At 45.2% G+C, this 16,861-nt stretch overlaps 3 protein-coding genes across 6 annotated transcripts in view; 1 reads left to right on the top strand and 2 right to left on the bottom strand.

Annotated features, from left to right (window-relative positions):
• LOC126557054 (nuclear pore complex protein Nup107) overlaps window positions 1–16,861 on the bottom strand; it is a 408,812-nt gene that overhangs the window by 39,903 nt on the left and 352,048 nt on the right. The window lies entirely within an intron of this gene.
• Window positions 1–16,861, bottom strand: part of LOC126559365 (AP-2 complex subunit sigma) — a 576,875-nt gene that overhangs the window by 260,336 nt on the left and 299,678 nt on the right. The gene's annotated exons all lie outside the window — the stretch shown is intronic.
• Window positions 1–16,861, top strand: part of LOC126556569 (regulating synaptic membrane exocytosis protein 2) — a 35,983-nt gene that overhangs the window by 16,846 nt on the left and 2,276 nt on the right. Inside the window, exons 6-17 of one of the 3 annotated variants that reach the window (XM_050211883.1) lie at window positions 556–1,361; window positions 4,074–4,254; window positions 4,834–5,099; window positions 5,282–5,419; window positions 5,487–5,624; window positions 6,954–7,151; window positions 8,970–9,104; window positions 9,170–9,536; window positions 9,619–9,823; window positions 13,287–13,501; window positions 13,578–13,736; window positions 16,190–16,349. In XM_050211883.1, the coding sequence (XP_050067840.1) occupies window positions 556–1,361; window positions 4,074–4,254; window positions 4,834–5,099; window positions 5,282–5,419; window positions 5,487–5,624; window positions 6,954–7,151; window positions 8,970–9,104; window positions 9,170–9,536; window positions 9,619–9,823; window positions 13,287–13,501; window positions 13,578–13,736; window positions 16,190–16,349 (2,968 nt within the window). Of the gene's footprint in view, window positions 1–555; window positions 1,362–4,073; window positions 4,255–4,833; window positions 5,100–5,281; window positions 5,420–5,486; window positions 5,625–6,953; window positions 7,152–8,969; window positions 9,105–9,169; window positions 9,537–9,618; window positions 9,824–9,953; window positions 13,502–13,577; window positions 13,737–14,209; window positions 14,367–16,189; window positions 16,350–16,861 lie in introns of all 3 variants that reach the window. The other 2 variants (XM_050211880.1, XM_050211882.1) reach the window with 2 other exon arrangements.

Genomic DNA, 16,861 nt, shown 5'->3' with positions numbered 1-16,861 from the left:
CTTGTTCTTCCAATGCACCGCTGAAGTTGCGTTAGCAATCTCTAGCACTCATATCAGTACATTTCGGAACATGTTTTGTTACAATTTTCGATTACTTCAGTTAACAATTGATTTTATTGCTGTCATGCGTCAAGCTGTGTAAAGCTTTGAATCCAGCGAAGCTTTACAGTGTCTATGGGTAATGTTGATTGGTTTTTATTTTTGTTGACCAATTCGTATCGTGATATTTGGCTCTATTTATTGTCATCATTTAGCCCCATGGGCTCGTTTATGTACTTTTTTTGTTTCCTTTTGAAGTTAAGATTACTTTGGACATTTAAGATGGCAAATACGACCAAATGTGCATCTTAAAGCTCACTCTCTAGATTTGTTTTTTATTATGTTCGTATGAATCCTAAGTTGTAGCGTTATCATTATATTGAGTGTATGTATGTGGCAAGGATGCTTTGCACACTGAGGTGAACGAAGCTGGCGAAGTAGTTGAAGAAGTTTGAAGAGCAAAAGAAGCAGTGTTGCTGAGGCGTTGTTCCGCTTTCGAACCCATTTCTCTTCCAGCCGGTCACCAAAGACAGTATTTCGATAATCACACACGACTGAACGCAAACCTTACCGACTATCGAGCAACAAAGCTGGACGTGCAGCAACGCAACAGTTACAATCGTACCAATCACAACCGATATCAATCACCGTCCCAGTCGACGCAGCATTCATCCCATCCCTATCACTACCAGCAGTCGGCGGATCCGCTGGGGCGGGACTACCATCAGCAGCAGCCACTGCCGCAGGTGGTGGTCGGTGATAGCACTATTGCATCCACGGCCTACGATAGTATTAACCACCATCACCAGCCCCATCATCCCACGCTCCATCATCCATCGGGTACGGCGGCAGTGGCACCGAGCCCGGCGACCATACCGCAGGGCCTTCACGGCGGCAGCAGCGGAAGCAGCAGCAGCAGTCAGCACCATCCGTATCAGCATCACCAACTGCCACACCAACAGCAGCAGCAGCAGCAGCAGCAGCATCATCATCATCAACAGTGTAACAGTAGCAGCAGCGGTGGTTCCAGCCACAGTACCACGGGACATCATCCGGTGGCGCAGAATTCGCACACACGTTACGGGACGAGCCCGGCCGCGACCGAGCAGCCGGATCCGTACTGGGACGAACCGGCCGACAGTCGGCGGTTTACCGAGCGCAGAAAGAAGACGGTCCGGTTCGATGGGCAGGACTCGGACGATTGGTCCCGGTGGGAATCGGAACGACAGGGCAGCCAGGACTCGGCCACCAAAGATTCCGGCATTGACACGAGTAGCACGTTTACCAGTAGCGAAGACTCGAACCGTGGCGATGGTCCAAAGGTATAGTGCTACACTCACATCTCACACATCTGCCACTGTCTTCACAAATCAAACCTACACACACACATACACACGTACACATCACACATCGCACAAACGTCTTCCCATACACATGGAAACACGCACACACCGGACTTGTGACTTGGGCATAGGACGTGAAAGAATCGACAGACGCGCAACGTACCGACCATTGACGACTTGTAAATGACAGACGGAACAAATCACGCCAAACGGGGCGGCCACCCTCCACTGTATGCCACTTTCACACAAGCAAATCGAAGTGTCTGTGGAACAAACTATTGCTGGTACTGAAGAAGCCTTCGAAACGCCGTGCGCCGGAATGTATGCAACGCGGCACACTCACACACACGGTTTCGCCGTGTTGTGGGTTTCGCAGCGGATCATCGATCGTATCGAAATAACAACTACCATTACAGGAATGCACCGCTATTGTAGATAGTGTTGGTGGTAAATGCTCACATTAGTGGTTTAGCACAATTTACCTAGCCTTAAGTTCTGTGCGTTTGTTATGTTTCCGGGTTTCCGAAAGGACTTTATATTCAGCTTTCCTAGTGTGCAATTTACTTTGTTTTGATTCGTTTTGTTTGTTTGTTTTGGCTTAGCTCACTGTAACGCTCGTGCTTTGCATGTTGATGTACGATGTGCTTTATTTCTCTGCATGTAATAACCATACGGTGCTCGAACGGCGTGACGCGAAGATGCAATCGTGCCTTTGAATGTACAAAATGTATTGCTGTTAGTATAAATTTAGGCGTTCGTTCGCATACTTCGCGTCACACGTCAATGGCACATCGATGGGCATGCAACGCTTTGTTAGTCTGCTTTTGCCACATTCTTATCGCCCATTATGCTCTGTGCATAGTGAAATCGTGTAAATATGGCTGTCCATTAATGCTTCCATCGCATTGCAACAAACCACAATATTGTACCATTCTTCGTTCCAGCATATTGCGAATGTTTTCTTCTGCTCCGTGATCTCTATCTCACATAATCTCTCTGTCTCTCCCTCTCTCCCTCTCTCTTCCGCACATTTACGCTCATGTACACAATCGTCTTCTATCTCCTGTATGTGTGTGTGTGTGTGTTTGTGTATTATCTTTCTTTCTCTTCCTCTCCCAGAAAGTGGATCCGCCTGTGTTCTGTCACGATCTCGCAGGCATCGTACCCTATCTACTACGTCTTGCCAATGTCTATTTATACACCATTGTATGTATGTACATGCTCGATTGAGTACCGGTGTTGTTTGTGCCGCAGGGTAACATAAAAATCCATTTCCTTGGAAAATAGTACCTTCAACATTCACTCACCTGCGAATGCCACATTGCACCCCATCATACTTCGTCCCGTTCGAATCATCTCATTCTCTCTGTGTGTTGGTAAAATTAGAGAATTGAAGATACAAAGTCGTTTAAAACTTCCACCTTTTTAACATCAGATATGCCTCGGTTTTTTGTTTTTGTTTGGTGTGTAATTAGATTAACTAAAGAATCACAACCATTACTCAATACTGCACGTCCAACTATCCATACTCGATCGATCTTTGTTGAGTTGTTCAATCGCTTCAATCTATCGATGCTGCCATTTACCATTTGATTTTGCCTCCCCTCTTCTCTTTCGTTCTCATTTTCCCATTTTCATGGTTTTCAATTCATCCGGTGTTTGTGACAAGTCGTTTTGTCTCCAGTTCTTCTGCATCCTTATTATGCTTCCAACCCAAACGGAACCAACTCTCCCATGCTTGTTTTTTTTTTCTTCCGGGATGCTACATAATCCTTTTGCCTAACCGTGCGATGATGCCCAGACCTCAAGGGGTAATCCGGAAATGGTAAACGAAAGCCATTTGAACAGGAGTCATGGGGGAGTGTGTGTGTTTTCCATTTTTTTTTCAACATCATCATTAGTGGTTCCTTCGTGTTTCATCGCTCCTCTTCATCACGTTCTTTGTTTCATCGCTTATTGTCTGCGGTCGATTGACAGCCATCCGTTCTGTGTAGGTTATGTGTTAGTTTTTGTCGAAGCGATTCGCCATGATTGATTTCGGCCACTTTATACGCCCGGCTGCTCTAGACGGATGCCATCCCGATGGTTTCTACTTTACGTTGCATAATATGTTGTGTGTATGTATGTATGTTTGAGGTGTGGCTGAATGTTTTAGTTTTTCTTCTTCGGTGTGCGAATGTTTTGTAGCACTGTGGGCGAGCATTACCATATTGCTAATGGACGGGAGAGACCCCTTCTTGCAGTTACAACTCGTTTGGATCTTGTAGACGGGTTGAACTATACACCTTTCTTTTCACTAAATAAGTAGCAAAATTGCCCGTAAGCAAGCTATCGCTGACAATGACGCTTTGGACCAGAAGAACTAGTTTTAAGCGTAAACCCTTGCATCTTCACCAGCTACACCCAATCGACGTTTTGTTCACCAAAAGAAAGGAATCCTTGTTCGGTCACACAGCACCAAATCCACCCAGTAGACTTATCTTTCTTCAGCCAAAAATAGCAACTAAAATGTTACACCCACACACACACACTCACAAACTCACTCATATAGAATTACACAATTAGTAAGTTCGTGACCGCGTGAGTCGAAGCCCCGAAATGTATGCAAACAAAACAAGAAAAATCGAAAATTTCCATTTACTCCACCGCCCCCCTGTATCCGCTTTCTATTGCCTTGTGCCGCCCGCACAGAATCCGGTAAGCTGGCAAGTAGTGTCATCGGCGGACGGTGGCCGAATGGTCAGTCGTCTGGTGCAGCGAAGACAGTTTGACGGCGAAGACGTACTAGGGTTAAAGGTGCGCGGTGGCCAGGTGCTACCGAGCGATACGCGTGCAGCGCTCATCGAACTGGAAAGTGCTCACATTAGGCCAGGTAATTATGCTCCCACGACTGTGTTGGGGGGGGGGGGGGGGGGAGGGGAAAAGGGGGACAACACACGCACAGCTTCGAAGGGAGAAAACCCTTTACTTCATAAGCGATACTAGGAAGCGATCTGCAAATGGAGTAATCTTATTGTTTATCCTGAGATTCCATGTGCAGAAGGCTGTTGTGGGTTTGCAAACAAAACAATATCTAAACAGCAAGCAATACGGCCAGACCGTCTTTATAAAAAAAACAACATTTTAACAGCAAATTATTACATGTCTTATCAAATCGCTTATCAAATTGCGTTGATGAACTCGTTTTTCGACTTAATTTCGATCTCGGTTTGAAGCCAATCTTAAGATTGTTTATTTCCCCCCGTTTCTGTTTCCTTCCAATTCTGTTTGCGAATTTATTTCGTTTTTTTTTTTTTGGTTACGTTGCTTTCCTTTCTCTATCGTCGTTGTGCATTACTTCCGAAATTGGCTTACCGGGGTTACACCTGGGCTGGTAAGCGATGGCAACAACGTTAATAATACCCACCCTCCCTTGTTCAAACCTTCACACACCTTCACACATCCGCTGCAGAAAATTACGATCGCCGCGATAAGCCGAGCGTGCTGGTGACCTCGCCAGGATCGCCCGATTTACACAGCGTGCGAAACTACTCCAACTCGCGGTATAGCAATCGGCTCGCACCGGCCGGCACCGTATCGCAGGAGAACAGTGTCGGTGGCCGGGTACAGATAAAGCTTGGGTTCGAACCGAGCTCGCTACAGCTGATCGTTACCATCCTGTGCGCCAATGGGCTCGTCCCGCGCGGAAACGGTGCGGCCCGTAACCCGTACGTTAAGGTAAGCTGGACTGGACTGGCCCGATGTTCCGGTTCGTGCGTCTCTATTTACGCCGTTTCTTTTTTTCTTCTATCTGCTTCTCGTTCTTTTTCTTACTGGGGCGGGTCGTTGTTTTTTTTGCTGGTGGGTTGGGCTTAAATTTGTTTTTGCTACACGAAAAACATTTACAAACCGGGTTACAGATCTGTTTGCTGCCGGATCGAAGTGAAAAATCGAAACGACGCACCAAAACGTTAGCCCTTACGAACGATCCTCGCTGGGGGCAAACGTTCGTGTACGAAGGCTTAAGAAGGGCCGACCTAAACAACCGTCTGTTTGAGGTAAGTTCGACCGTGTAACGACGGCATCAAGGATGCCAACACGGGCTAACCGATTGCATACTTTCAGGTGACGGTGTGGGACTACGTTCGGTACGGTGCGAACGATTTTCTTGGCGAGATTATACTCGATCTGTCGACGCACCCGCTGGACGATGAGGCGGAATGGTACATGCTTCAACCCCATCAGGACTCACTGCGAGATACTGTACGTATATTGCGAACGGGTGTTTCCGTCCTGTTCGTTAACACACCGTTCTAATCCATTAATCCACAAATACTACTACTACTACTACTACCGCGATTCTTTTCCCTTTTTGTTTGTTAACTTCGATTTTTATTCTTCCCGTATTGTGAGTTTTTCACAACTTTAATATCTTTTATAACGTGCGTGCATTGAAGAATTTTTAATGCAAAATTATTTCTAAAAAATTACAAACTTTACACACATACACGCGTGATACATTTTTTTTCCTTTTGTTTCTTTGTTATCGTTCACGTTCAGTTCCTAGTGAGAGTTGTTGACGGAATTTTCGTTTCTTTTTTCGTTCCATTTTTTAAATTGCCGTTTTTTTTTCTTTTTATCTCTCTCGAAAATGTCTTTTTCACGTTTTTCTTCGCTCTTTCCCGTTCGTTTTAGTTTCCCTCAATCTGCTAGCTCATAAGCAGAGAAATGGGATATTTCTTTCTATTACGAGTAAATTGAATTGCTTTTTATTGTATTTAGCAAACATTTTTTTAAAATAATGAAATTTTTAAAAATAATCTCTTTGAAAAAAGTTTGTTCCTTGCCCAAATTGCAAAACAAAATAATATCGCTTTCTGCAGATTTGTTCTTGTCCTGTCATCCTCGTAGATGCTTGCAATCCTTTCGGCTTCTTTCTGTTTCTGGCCATTTTCGGTAAAGATTGGATAATAAATTTTATTTTACTTATCTTGTTTGGTTTTATTCTTGAATTTTCCTCTTCTTTTTCGTACTTGTTTTTCATGCAAGTCGATTGTTATTCTTCTTCCATAAAATCACTTACAACACCCGTCTTGAACGAGTAATGTGATTAGAAAAAAAGGATCAAAAGTCAGAAATTATATTTTTCCATGCAACCGTGCCATAAGCAAGGATTAAATTGGGCACATTTTCATGTTTTAGTTTTTGGTTACTATTGGTCATATGTTATGTTTATTATTTCGTGTTGATATTCTCAAAAAAGAATCGGTGAAGAGTTTGAGAGTTGTCTTATTGAAGTTAAACGTATATTTATTTTTATTTCATTTGCTTATCATGTTTCACACCAGTAACAAAACAATCCACATGTTACATGTTGCACCTAACAGTGAGTGAATATGTAAACAAATCTCACAACCTTTTAGCACCATCAGCTAGCCGCCTTCGAACAAGGCGACAACCGCTCTAATCCCTCCAATGAATGCAAAGCAGCAGCGAAACGAACGAACAAAACCAAACCTAAACTAAACAAAACCAAACCCAAACCAAAAACCAAATCAAATCATTACATGTTTCACAAATATCTATTCGTAGTTGCGTAGAGACGATAAAGAACCTGGCAACGAATTGGATATGATATTGACCCCGACCGATCATTTATCGCCGCCGAGTACGACCTCACGATTGAGTGACTCTGATACGACATCCGAATGCGATATAGATGGTTTGATGACCGGACGTGACGGCGCTAGTGTATCATCCTTAGGCAGCTCATCTAGTCCTCCGCCAGAGGTAAAACCGCATAACCTTCACAAAGCTTCCCCTCTCCAGTACAGAAAAAAAAACAGAAACAGATCAATCGGTAAGAGAGAAAGTTAAGCAAACCGTGTGCCCTTCCACATCCAACCCACAAAAAGGGACAGCTTACTGCAGCACCTTTGTGCCAAATGTTACCAGTATGGGTTGCACACTAAACAATTAGCATCAGAACATTCATAGCAAAGTAACTGTTCAACTGCATGGAAGAACAGGAGCGAAAATGATGTCTTGGAAGGTTCAATTGGTTACAAATCGACACATCGATCGTTAAAAGTTGGTTCAAGCGTCTTGTATGATCACTTTATTGTGCATCATTTGATCGATTTTACCTTACCTTTCATTGGTTTACTTTTAAATCATTCGGACATTAAGGGGTTTTTCAAGATTAGGCGTACTGTATAAAGGCATAGATGATGAATTTGGCTGTCAATGTGTTTGTCTGTCTTTGGTTATTCAAAATTTATTTTAGTCAATTAAGTTTCGTTCAATTCTTACTCTACATCATGCTGTATGAAGCAGAAACTTTACATACATTTATCCGTTTTCTAGGTATTTGTGTTATGCTTTCTGTCATTGATGCTGATTTACTTATGTGTTCTTTTGTTTGATTTTCAGCCAAAACATTCGTTCGTCAGTTTTGATGTTTTTTTTTTTTTAATCAGACAACTAAACAATGCAAACACGCTTCATGGCTGGTGTTGTAACTGGGAAATGAATAACGCGAAGTTTAAGATACAGTAACGGCTGCTTACCTTGGTAGTATGGTGCGCATACCTCCATGGTAAACAAGGCTCTTTTATGCTTAGCAAATGTATAGCTTCCTTGTTTAATTTTTCCCTCCCCAAATCCCAGTTGGGAAATGAAGATTCCGCTCCGATACAGGAATCTATACACACTTAGCTATTTAGCTGTTCTAGTTACCGTTTGCGTTAAACCGTTACTTGCCTATTGATTTTTATCTTGTTTTTATTTGAGCAGTTTCAAACATTCATTTCTTTACGCTATATCTTTATCCTTCACTGTCTCTATTGCTCTCATCTCTCTCTCTATCTCTCTTGTTAAGCTTTACTTTTACTATCTTCCGCTTGTTTCATTTTGATTCTCTACCTCTAGTTCTCTACCGTTTTTTTAAACTATATTTGTTACTCATTTCTTGTTCTATATACTACCGACTTAGCTAACCTGCTACAGAGCAGACTACTACGTTTTGGCTTTTGGTATTATAGTTTGGAAGGGTAGGCCGATGTTTGCCCGGCTTTACAGTATACACCCTGATTTAGCTGATTATATCGATGCTTGATGCAGACTCTGTTAGTTTTGTCACATTAACGAAATGTTTGTAGTACAGTAGAGCTTATCGTTAGCGACGCTAACCGAGTAACCGTCTCATCGAAACACCGGAGATACGTCGAGGGCGTATGGGACCTTCCGTTTGCGAAACTCGTACAGCAAACACACACACACACAGGACATAATCCTTCCACCTTATGTATCACACATACACACATAAACCGATACTCATTCACACACAACAAGACAATCTTGTCAACAAGTACAAGGCGGCGTAATAGTGACCATTTTACTTTACCAAAGCAGTTGTTCCACAGATCACAGACCCATTCTATCATTAACAAACATCACTCTCTTTCAGTGCTTCACTTCACTTGTCTGCTATCCGAACGAACAATACTAACGTTGGTTTTTGTTTGTTTATTTTTCTCTTTTTATTTTGCAATCTATTTCTCGTTTGAAATGATTTTATCTTCTGTGCCGTAACGTGTCTGCGCGCAGGTCGATCTGCAGGACAGACGATCTAGAAGGGATATGTCCCCGCAAGGCAGGAAACGAGCAGCTGGCATGGTAGCGAAGGACTATCGCACAGTTTCTGGTGTTGGACAGGGATTTCACAACCAGATGAGTGCAGAGGTAATTGGCCGTTTTACTTGGTTGGCATCGATGAGTGATTTAATACATCCCACATGCAATTACAGGCAACGACGGCGTACAGGCGCAACGGTACGATGGCGATGAATCAGCGAAGCCAATCGGCCGCACCGAGCGACAACTATCGGGACGATCGGCGGGACTCGTTATCGCCGCAAGATGATAGATATACAGAATATCCAGTTCTTCCATTGCATCAGTATGCGCCAAGATTTCAATCACGATCAGCGACTGCGACACCAACCGGTTCACCGAAGAAACGACAATTACCACAAGTACCTCACATGTCACGGAATGCAGCAATACGGGAGCGGTTCATTCAGGACTTTGAGGAGCGCAGCGGTGGCCGATTCGCGCGACATCGTGGCCGCCAGAGCCACCATCAGCCGACGTACCGCAGCACAGGGATGGGAGGTAAGGGCGCTGCTCACGATTGGGAAAAGAGTTCGACGTGAACCGGTACGGTCTAAACGGTAACTTTGCGCATCCGTTTCAGGCTGGGAACGACACTACTCCGGACTATCCGACAGTGACTTGACGACGCATTCGTTAGAGAGTAGAATTAGGCCAAGACACTCGCTATCTCCGGATAAGGATTTTATGGGTGACTTTGGTGATTCCGACATGGAATCGGTAGTTAGTGTTACTTCAAGTGCTTTCTCAACCCAATCGGAGCGACCGCGCGGATCGAAAGGTATCAGGTAAGTGATGGGGTGGAGTGGATAATTCAAACACACACACATTCACACACTCCCGGTGAACTTGCTTCGAGACGAACGGGCTACGGGCTACGAGTGCTTCACGTTTCGTTTTTGTGTGATCAACTTGAAGGACGCATCAAAATCGCCGCCTACAGCACCGAAGTCTACCGACGGGATGGGCAACTACGTCACTGTGCGCGCTGCCGAGTGAGTACTCGGGTGGGCAGCCGATACCCGATAAATCGGGTATCATTCCGGTGTTGTCGGACGTAACGCAATCCGCCATCATTCCACCCAAGCCAGAGTTTGAACCGCAACCTTCCGCTTGTAGTGTGGTTGGTCCTACCGTAGTTGGTAACGCTAGTACCTGTAGCAATTTCGCTTCTGGATCTCCTTTACCTTTAGGTGTTCCGATCGATTCGATACATTCCGATCCAATACCGATTTCACCAGCACCTCCCGACAAGCCTGTTACGGGAATGACTAGTCATTACGGTCCTGTTCCTGTTAGGCACGGAGGCTCCATGCCTGAAGGGTACTTTAACGAGCAATGCATAACACTGCAACCTGACTGTGGTTCTACTATTCAGAGCTTTTCCATGAATCCAGGGAACGATAACGTTATGAGCACTTCGGTTAATCTTTCTTCTTGTCCGCAAGGTAATCAACTGTCTGCTACTTCGTTTGAGTTTCAATCTGGATCGCTTCCAACCGAACATTACTTTAACCGCGCAAGAGCGGCTCCAGCCGGCGGTGTATCGATGGATCCTATCATGACGTCCTCAATGCACGCTGGCGATGGAACAAGTACTGTCGATTACGAACAGTCCGCACCACCAATGGGGCGTCGTCCATCGTATGCAATGCGTACGAACACATCAGAACCTAACCTTAATTCAATGATCATGCGACGGCTCTCCAATCGACCGATGGAGCAACAACATGCGTTTGCCTATTCGCAACCGCGCAATCAGATGATCTCCATCTCGAACCGTTACCATCCGCAATCGCATGTAACGGTGGGCATAGGCGGTGGAGATCACGGGTCCAAATATCCTCCACCGCCAGTTGCCACGAATCAGATCATTTTGAAGTCATCCTATTCTGATCAGAACCTTCACAATAGTATCGTATACGAACCTGGTGGTATGGGAGGAGCCGGTGGTCAGAATATATGCATTTCCAACAAAAATGTGTACGACCCAAATACTGGCTACCAGAACCAAACGATTACATGCATTAGCAACAGTAGGGAAAATCTAGGTGAAAGCAATTTCAGATACACTAGCAATCCGGAGGGAACGGTGTGCGAAATCAATGCACCAGATGTTCAGTTCCGTAGCTCGCGTACGTCAAACTTTTACGAAGATGTAGCATTGGAGCAAGCAAGAGTGCCTTTGACCGAGGCACTAGGTGTGTCTCTTCCGGTGGAGGTTGATCAACACGAGTGCGGCATAAGCGATCGCGAGATGAATCCCGAACGAATTCTCGGCAAACCAATCGAAGTACTTCGATCGCCGAGTGAGTATCGCTATTCGGCGAATCACACAAAACCGCGTGAAGATCCGTATACGGTCAGTAGCGTCGTACAAGGAAAGCCGGAAAAGATTTCACGCTCACATTCACTGATCGCTCAGGATCAAATCATAGACATTGAGTACGATTCGGATACCGGGTGGAAGACAAAAAGCGTACGCAAGAATGTGTTTGCAAGCAGTGTGGAGGAAAAGGTGTACAGAAAACGTACCCGTTCTCTGGGTGGTGGGAATAGTGAGGACGATACGAAGGACCCGCAGGATAGTTATGGCGAATCGAAGAAAGTTGCTCCAGTTCAGGGCAGAAAGAGCAGAATTGGTTCCAAGAGTAGTCTAGATCGTAGCAATTTGACTTTGAATATAGTGAAAAATGTTGATGAAGGAACTCCATCGACTAAAAAGGGCGAAGTGGATAAGGTTAGAAAGGTAGAGAAATCGGGAGCAGCTAAACAGACAGAGAAAGAAACTCTAGTAGAAGCAAAGAAAAAAGAGAAAGAAGTGAGTAAAGCTTCCAAAACTAGTTCAACATCCAAACCTTCTACAATGGTAAAATCTAAGTCAACTTCTAGCACTCCGAAAAAGGGCACCAAAAGCCCAGCTAAAACAGGTACCAGTGGAGGATCGATGAAGAAGGCAGGATCGCTGAAAGGAAAGCCAACCAAAGCGGGATCGTCCACTTCGGTTGCCATTGGTTCGAAAGGGAAGGTTACAGAGAAGCCCAACTTTAAGGAGATAGACACAAAAACGTCCAAATCCAAGCTTGGTAGTAAAAAAACAGACAGCAAAGGTCGTGTGGATGAGATCAAGTCCGAATCGGCCGTGCTGTACAGTAGCTCTGAATCGATCAAGTCCATCATTGACGAAGTGCGTATGGAGCTGCTGCAGAAACCGAAATCGACCGTTTACTTGAGTGACGAAAGCCCTACCGTGCTGAATCGTAGCCATTCGTTCAGTGATGGTGAGCTGAACTACAGCAAACGCATCCAGGATTGTTACGATAAGTATGAGTTTGTGGACGGTCGCAAGCACTATCTGTTGAAGGACGAGCGTTTGAAGGAACGGATCACCGATCGTTACGGGCGGGAAAGGGCAGTAGGGTACGAGAGAAGTGGAAACAGACGTGGTCGGGGTGATGATGAATACGAGCGTAAGGGTCGCCGTATGGTACCGGATGGAGAGGAAGATCATCCTAGTCGCCGTTCGGAAATGTTTCCAAAATGTAAGTCCCGAAGCTCGAGCCTCGTATCGAACGACGAGGGTGAGGTGAAGCTTAGGCGCAAGGTCTACCATAGTGACAGTGCGGAAGACGATGATGATGACGGTGGGGAGGAAGAGGAGGGCGATGATGAGGTGTTTGAAAGTTCGTTTTCCCGGGGCAGAAACTCGTCCTTTAATGGGAAGTCTTCGTTGAAGCGTCGCGCACGGTACGATACGAGGCGCACGAGCAGCCTGGAAGGTTTGGATCAATTTTTGGCCAACTTGAAAGAACGCGATCGTCACGATCGTCATGGCCATGGGCGGGAGGGAACTTACGGGAGCAGCAAAAGTGACAGTGCCCGGCATAGCTCGGTCAGCATTAACGAGAAGCCCGAGTACTTCGAGTACACCAAGTCTCCCTCTTCACCGTACAGCACCAGCGCTGGTAGTAGTGGCCGTAGTGCTAGTAGTAGAAAACCCGCTAACTATGCTACAACTCTTTCCTCCAACAAATCCTCCAACGGCGTTGCGTTGCTGCAAACCACACCGAAACGGCCCTCGATGAAAAAATCCTCCAACGCGTCAACGGTGGGCAATGATGGTGGTGGCCGTGCTGGTGCTGCTGGAACCCGTTCCCGTTCGCACGATCGTCACTCGAACCATTCCGAATCGCCGTCCACTGGTTCGGGGATGCCGGAACACCCGCATCGACGTACGCGCACATCCCACAGTGACTACGATGTGCGAGGCCGCAGTCGCTACGGTGGGCACAACGGAGGACGGGATGCTTACCGGCAGCGTGATCGTGAGCGAGACCGTGATCGAAACAGCAGCGATCAAGAGCGGGACCGAGATCTGAGCGATCGTGAGCAACGGGAATCGCGGGAGCGCGGTGAACTGGACCAAAGTCTTTCGAATACCGAGGGAACACCGGAGGATAAGATAGGTAGGCGATGGCGAAGATCTTCCCGTGCGCTCAGTCAGTCACTGATTTCTCTCGCTGCTCTCCTGTTCCATTTTAGACGGTAGCCTAAGTGATACAGCAGTGATACAGAGCTTGGACGCACGACGTAAGTTGGACCAACGATCGCCGAAAAGCGAAACACCCACCAGGGACCGGGACCGTTTCGGCACTGGTATGGGTATCAAGAGTAACTCAACATCGCAACTGTCGGCAACAGGTAACTACTTCTGCATAAGCGTTGTTATTCGTGTGAGTTTGAGTTTTTGTACAGTGGTTGCTGTCAGACGCAGACGCAGGATTACGTACCACAGTGGCGTAACTTGTCTGGCCGGCGTCACATTCCAAGACGCTGGCACCAGTGCCCGAGTGATTTCCAAATTCGAAACGGTAACCTGGCAACTAGTGTTCCAAATTCAGCTCAGTGGGCCATTGCAAGCAATAGCAGCGAGAAAGAGGGGTCGAACAGTCGAACCGAATGGTTCCTTCCCTCCTGCACCTGGCTCCTTTCCTTTTATCCCTTTAACCTACCCCCCCCCCCCCACCCCCATCCCTCCTCCCCTTCCCTCTCCGTTCATCTGTGTGTCTCTCTTTCTGTGTGTAGCATCAATGTACAAAAAATACCATTCTCAGCCAATAGCGTGCGGAACTGACACTGTTTTGATAATCAATTTCATTCAACATATGAAAAAGGTCGTAAGCGACGCATGGGGTTTGGTAAGCGGGGCAAGAATTCCTTCACCGTACATCGAAGCGAGGAGGTGCTTCCGGGTGAGGTGCGCGGCGGTGGCGGTCTATCGCGTGGCTCGTCTGCCTCGAGCGATGGTGAAGGAAGTGCCGACGGTGACAGGTTCGCTGCAGCCATTTTTGTTTCACTCCTGTGTTTTGGTTACTAGGGGATTTTTTTTTTTTGTTCGTTTGTTTCATCCTTACTTTATCCTTTTGGTTGATAGTTGTTGTTTTAGTTTGTTTGTTTCCGCTTTTTTGTTTTATTTTGTTATAGTTTTCTAGTTTCACTAGCGAAGAAATCATTTTTATTAACGTACGTACCATCGTTATGGTTTGGTAACCAATTTCCAACGGGAACATCCACACATCCATTCATTTCAATTATTGCTTGAGAAAGTATGATTTGTACGGATGTTCCTTTTGTAGTTGGATATTGTGTTTAGTTTGGTTTAATGCAACATTTGTTTGTTTGTTTGTTTTTTTTTTTATTGTTTTTCATTACTTCCTGTTAGTTGGTAGTGTTTTAGTAGTAAAATAGCAGGAAAAGAGTTTGGAATAACTAAAAAAGAGATTTAACTTAAAATCTAAAAGAATTTACGTTTGTTTTATACCTTTGCCCATTTTTTGTGTTAAAAAAAACCCGTATTATGATTTGCGACGTAAAAAGGCATAATCATTCGAGACTTACCGACATTGATATCATTTGAAAATAAGCGGTTTTAGTCGACTTTTGGATTGCTGAACTTGAAGCAAAACTTATCGTGAAGGTGCTACAGGGAGAGATACAAGCATCGCGAATGTTTGACGCAGTCGTTAACTACACCGAATCCCCGCTTGTACGCTAGTGTTGCCGCACCATCACTAGATGATCAAGGATGGTCCACGAGATATACTCAACACGCGTTTGCATCCATCACGCATAAACATAACACACAGAAATCAATCCTTTGATACGCTCAATCACATACACACACACACACAAACAAAAATCACACACACCATCACAAACACTACTGTAAACTAGATAAGCTTTACTAGATGCGCGAGTAACAAAATTTAATGGTTCTTAGTGTTTTGTTTTCAGTTTTTGTTGTTTACTAAGTTATCGTTCATACATCGATCGTTCATCATTTGCATCGCCGTATTTATTTGGTGCAAGGGTGTGTACTGTTTCTTCTTCCGGAGTAATGGGAGTAAACACAATTGTCAGCGGGTCACAATGGCCACAGCAGCGCAGAGTAGAGTGTATAGTAAGCGTTACTCTTGTCGTATTCGTAATGGCGTAGAAAGGGATGCAACAGGAGTATCTGTGTGTGTGTGTGTATAGCGGGCTGCAGAAAGCTTTGTGTCCATGGACCGTGAAGGAAGAGGTTTCACTCGTTGTGTTCTGACTGTGTTCATGTTTTTTTTTTTTTTTCTGGCGAAACACTTCTGCTTCTGTACCGATGGCCGTCATGTACATTCGTTTCGTTTTCCGCTTGGAACTGTGTTTAGAGCAATTGTTTCTGTTTTGTTTAGTTAAATGTTTGTCATCGTCCTTATGTCATGCCACTGTTTACGTTTGTACACTATGTTTGGTTATTTATTTGGGCGTGTTTCGCCCATCTCGCATACTATTCCTTTGCAACGTTTGGAACGTTTAAACGAGCTGCATTTCGTTGCGTTGAAGCTTAACATGAGTCTCATAGCTAGATAGCTAGTTCCACCTTATTGATTAGAGAATGGCGAACCACACTGCTATGCCACTATGCGTAGGCTAGCACAATTCAAATCGTTCAAGACTAGCGCAGTGTGTTGTCTTCTGATTAACATCGTCGATTCGGACGATCCTGCTGTACCGCGTTACATTGCGTCGTCCCATAAAGTCACGCGCACACATCAAGTCTGGTTTGCACTATCAATTCTGTCATCTCCATATCTTGCTCGATTCGATCTTGCTCGCAGACCAAGGCGTGTCGTCTTCATCCTCATCCTCGACGTCGCAGCGCAAACGGGCGTCGGCCGGTTCGATACAGCGATCGGTCGAGGTGACACCGATACCAGCACAGTCGGCAGCCTATCGGGCCGGAAGCTTACACTCGATCTCGAGCTCCGAAGGCTCCTCGTAAGTGTGTGTGTATGTGTGTGTATGTGTATTTTAGCCGCAGTTTCGGTGTGGCGCCGTGTTGCCGTATGCGAAAACGATTTCCGTTTCCGTTCTGTTACTAAACTTTGCCTTCCGTTTCCTGTCGCCACTCGAAACTACTTTTCACTTTTTTACTCCGTATGTGTTTACACCCTTGTCTATTTATGCTCTCACTTCTTTCTGTGTCTGTCTGAACATTTTTCCGACGACATGTTTAATGAGTGTTTTTCTTTCCTTTCTAAGTGTTTGTTGTACTGTGTGCTTCAATGCTCTTTTTCTCTCTTTCTCTATCAAATGCTCCTTTTCTCTCTATTTCCTCTATTTGACTTTCGTGGGTTGACTGTCATGTTGCCATGTCTCTTCTGCTCTTGTTTTGGCTGTTTACTATTTAGTTATCCAATTGATGTTTTCCATGCGTTAAATTAGAGAGAGAGAAACAGCATAAGCGAACGAGACGAAGCGTGCTGCATCTCCAGTTCTTTTCTTTCCTG

Source organism: Anopheles maculipalpis, chromosome 2RL (assembly GCF_943734695.1).
Source record: "Anopheles maculipalpis chromosome 2RL, idAnoMacuDA_375_x, whole genome shotgun sequence".
Lineage (NCBI taxonomy): Eukaryota > Metazoa > Arthropoda > Insecta > Diptera > Culicidae > Anopheles > Anopheles maculipalpis.
The sequence above is the reverse complement of the archived record's forward strand: the minus strand, read 5'-3'. Positions and strand labels throughout refer to the sequence as shown.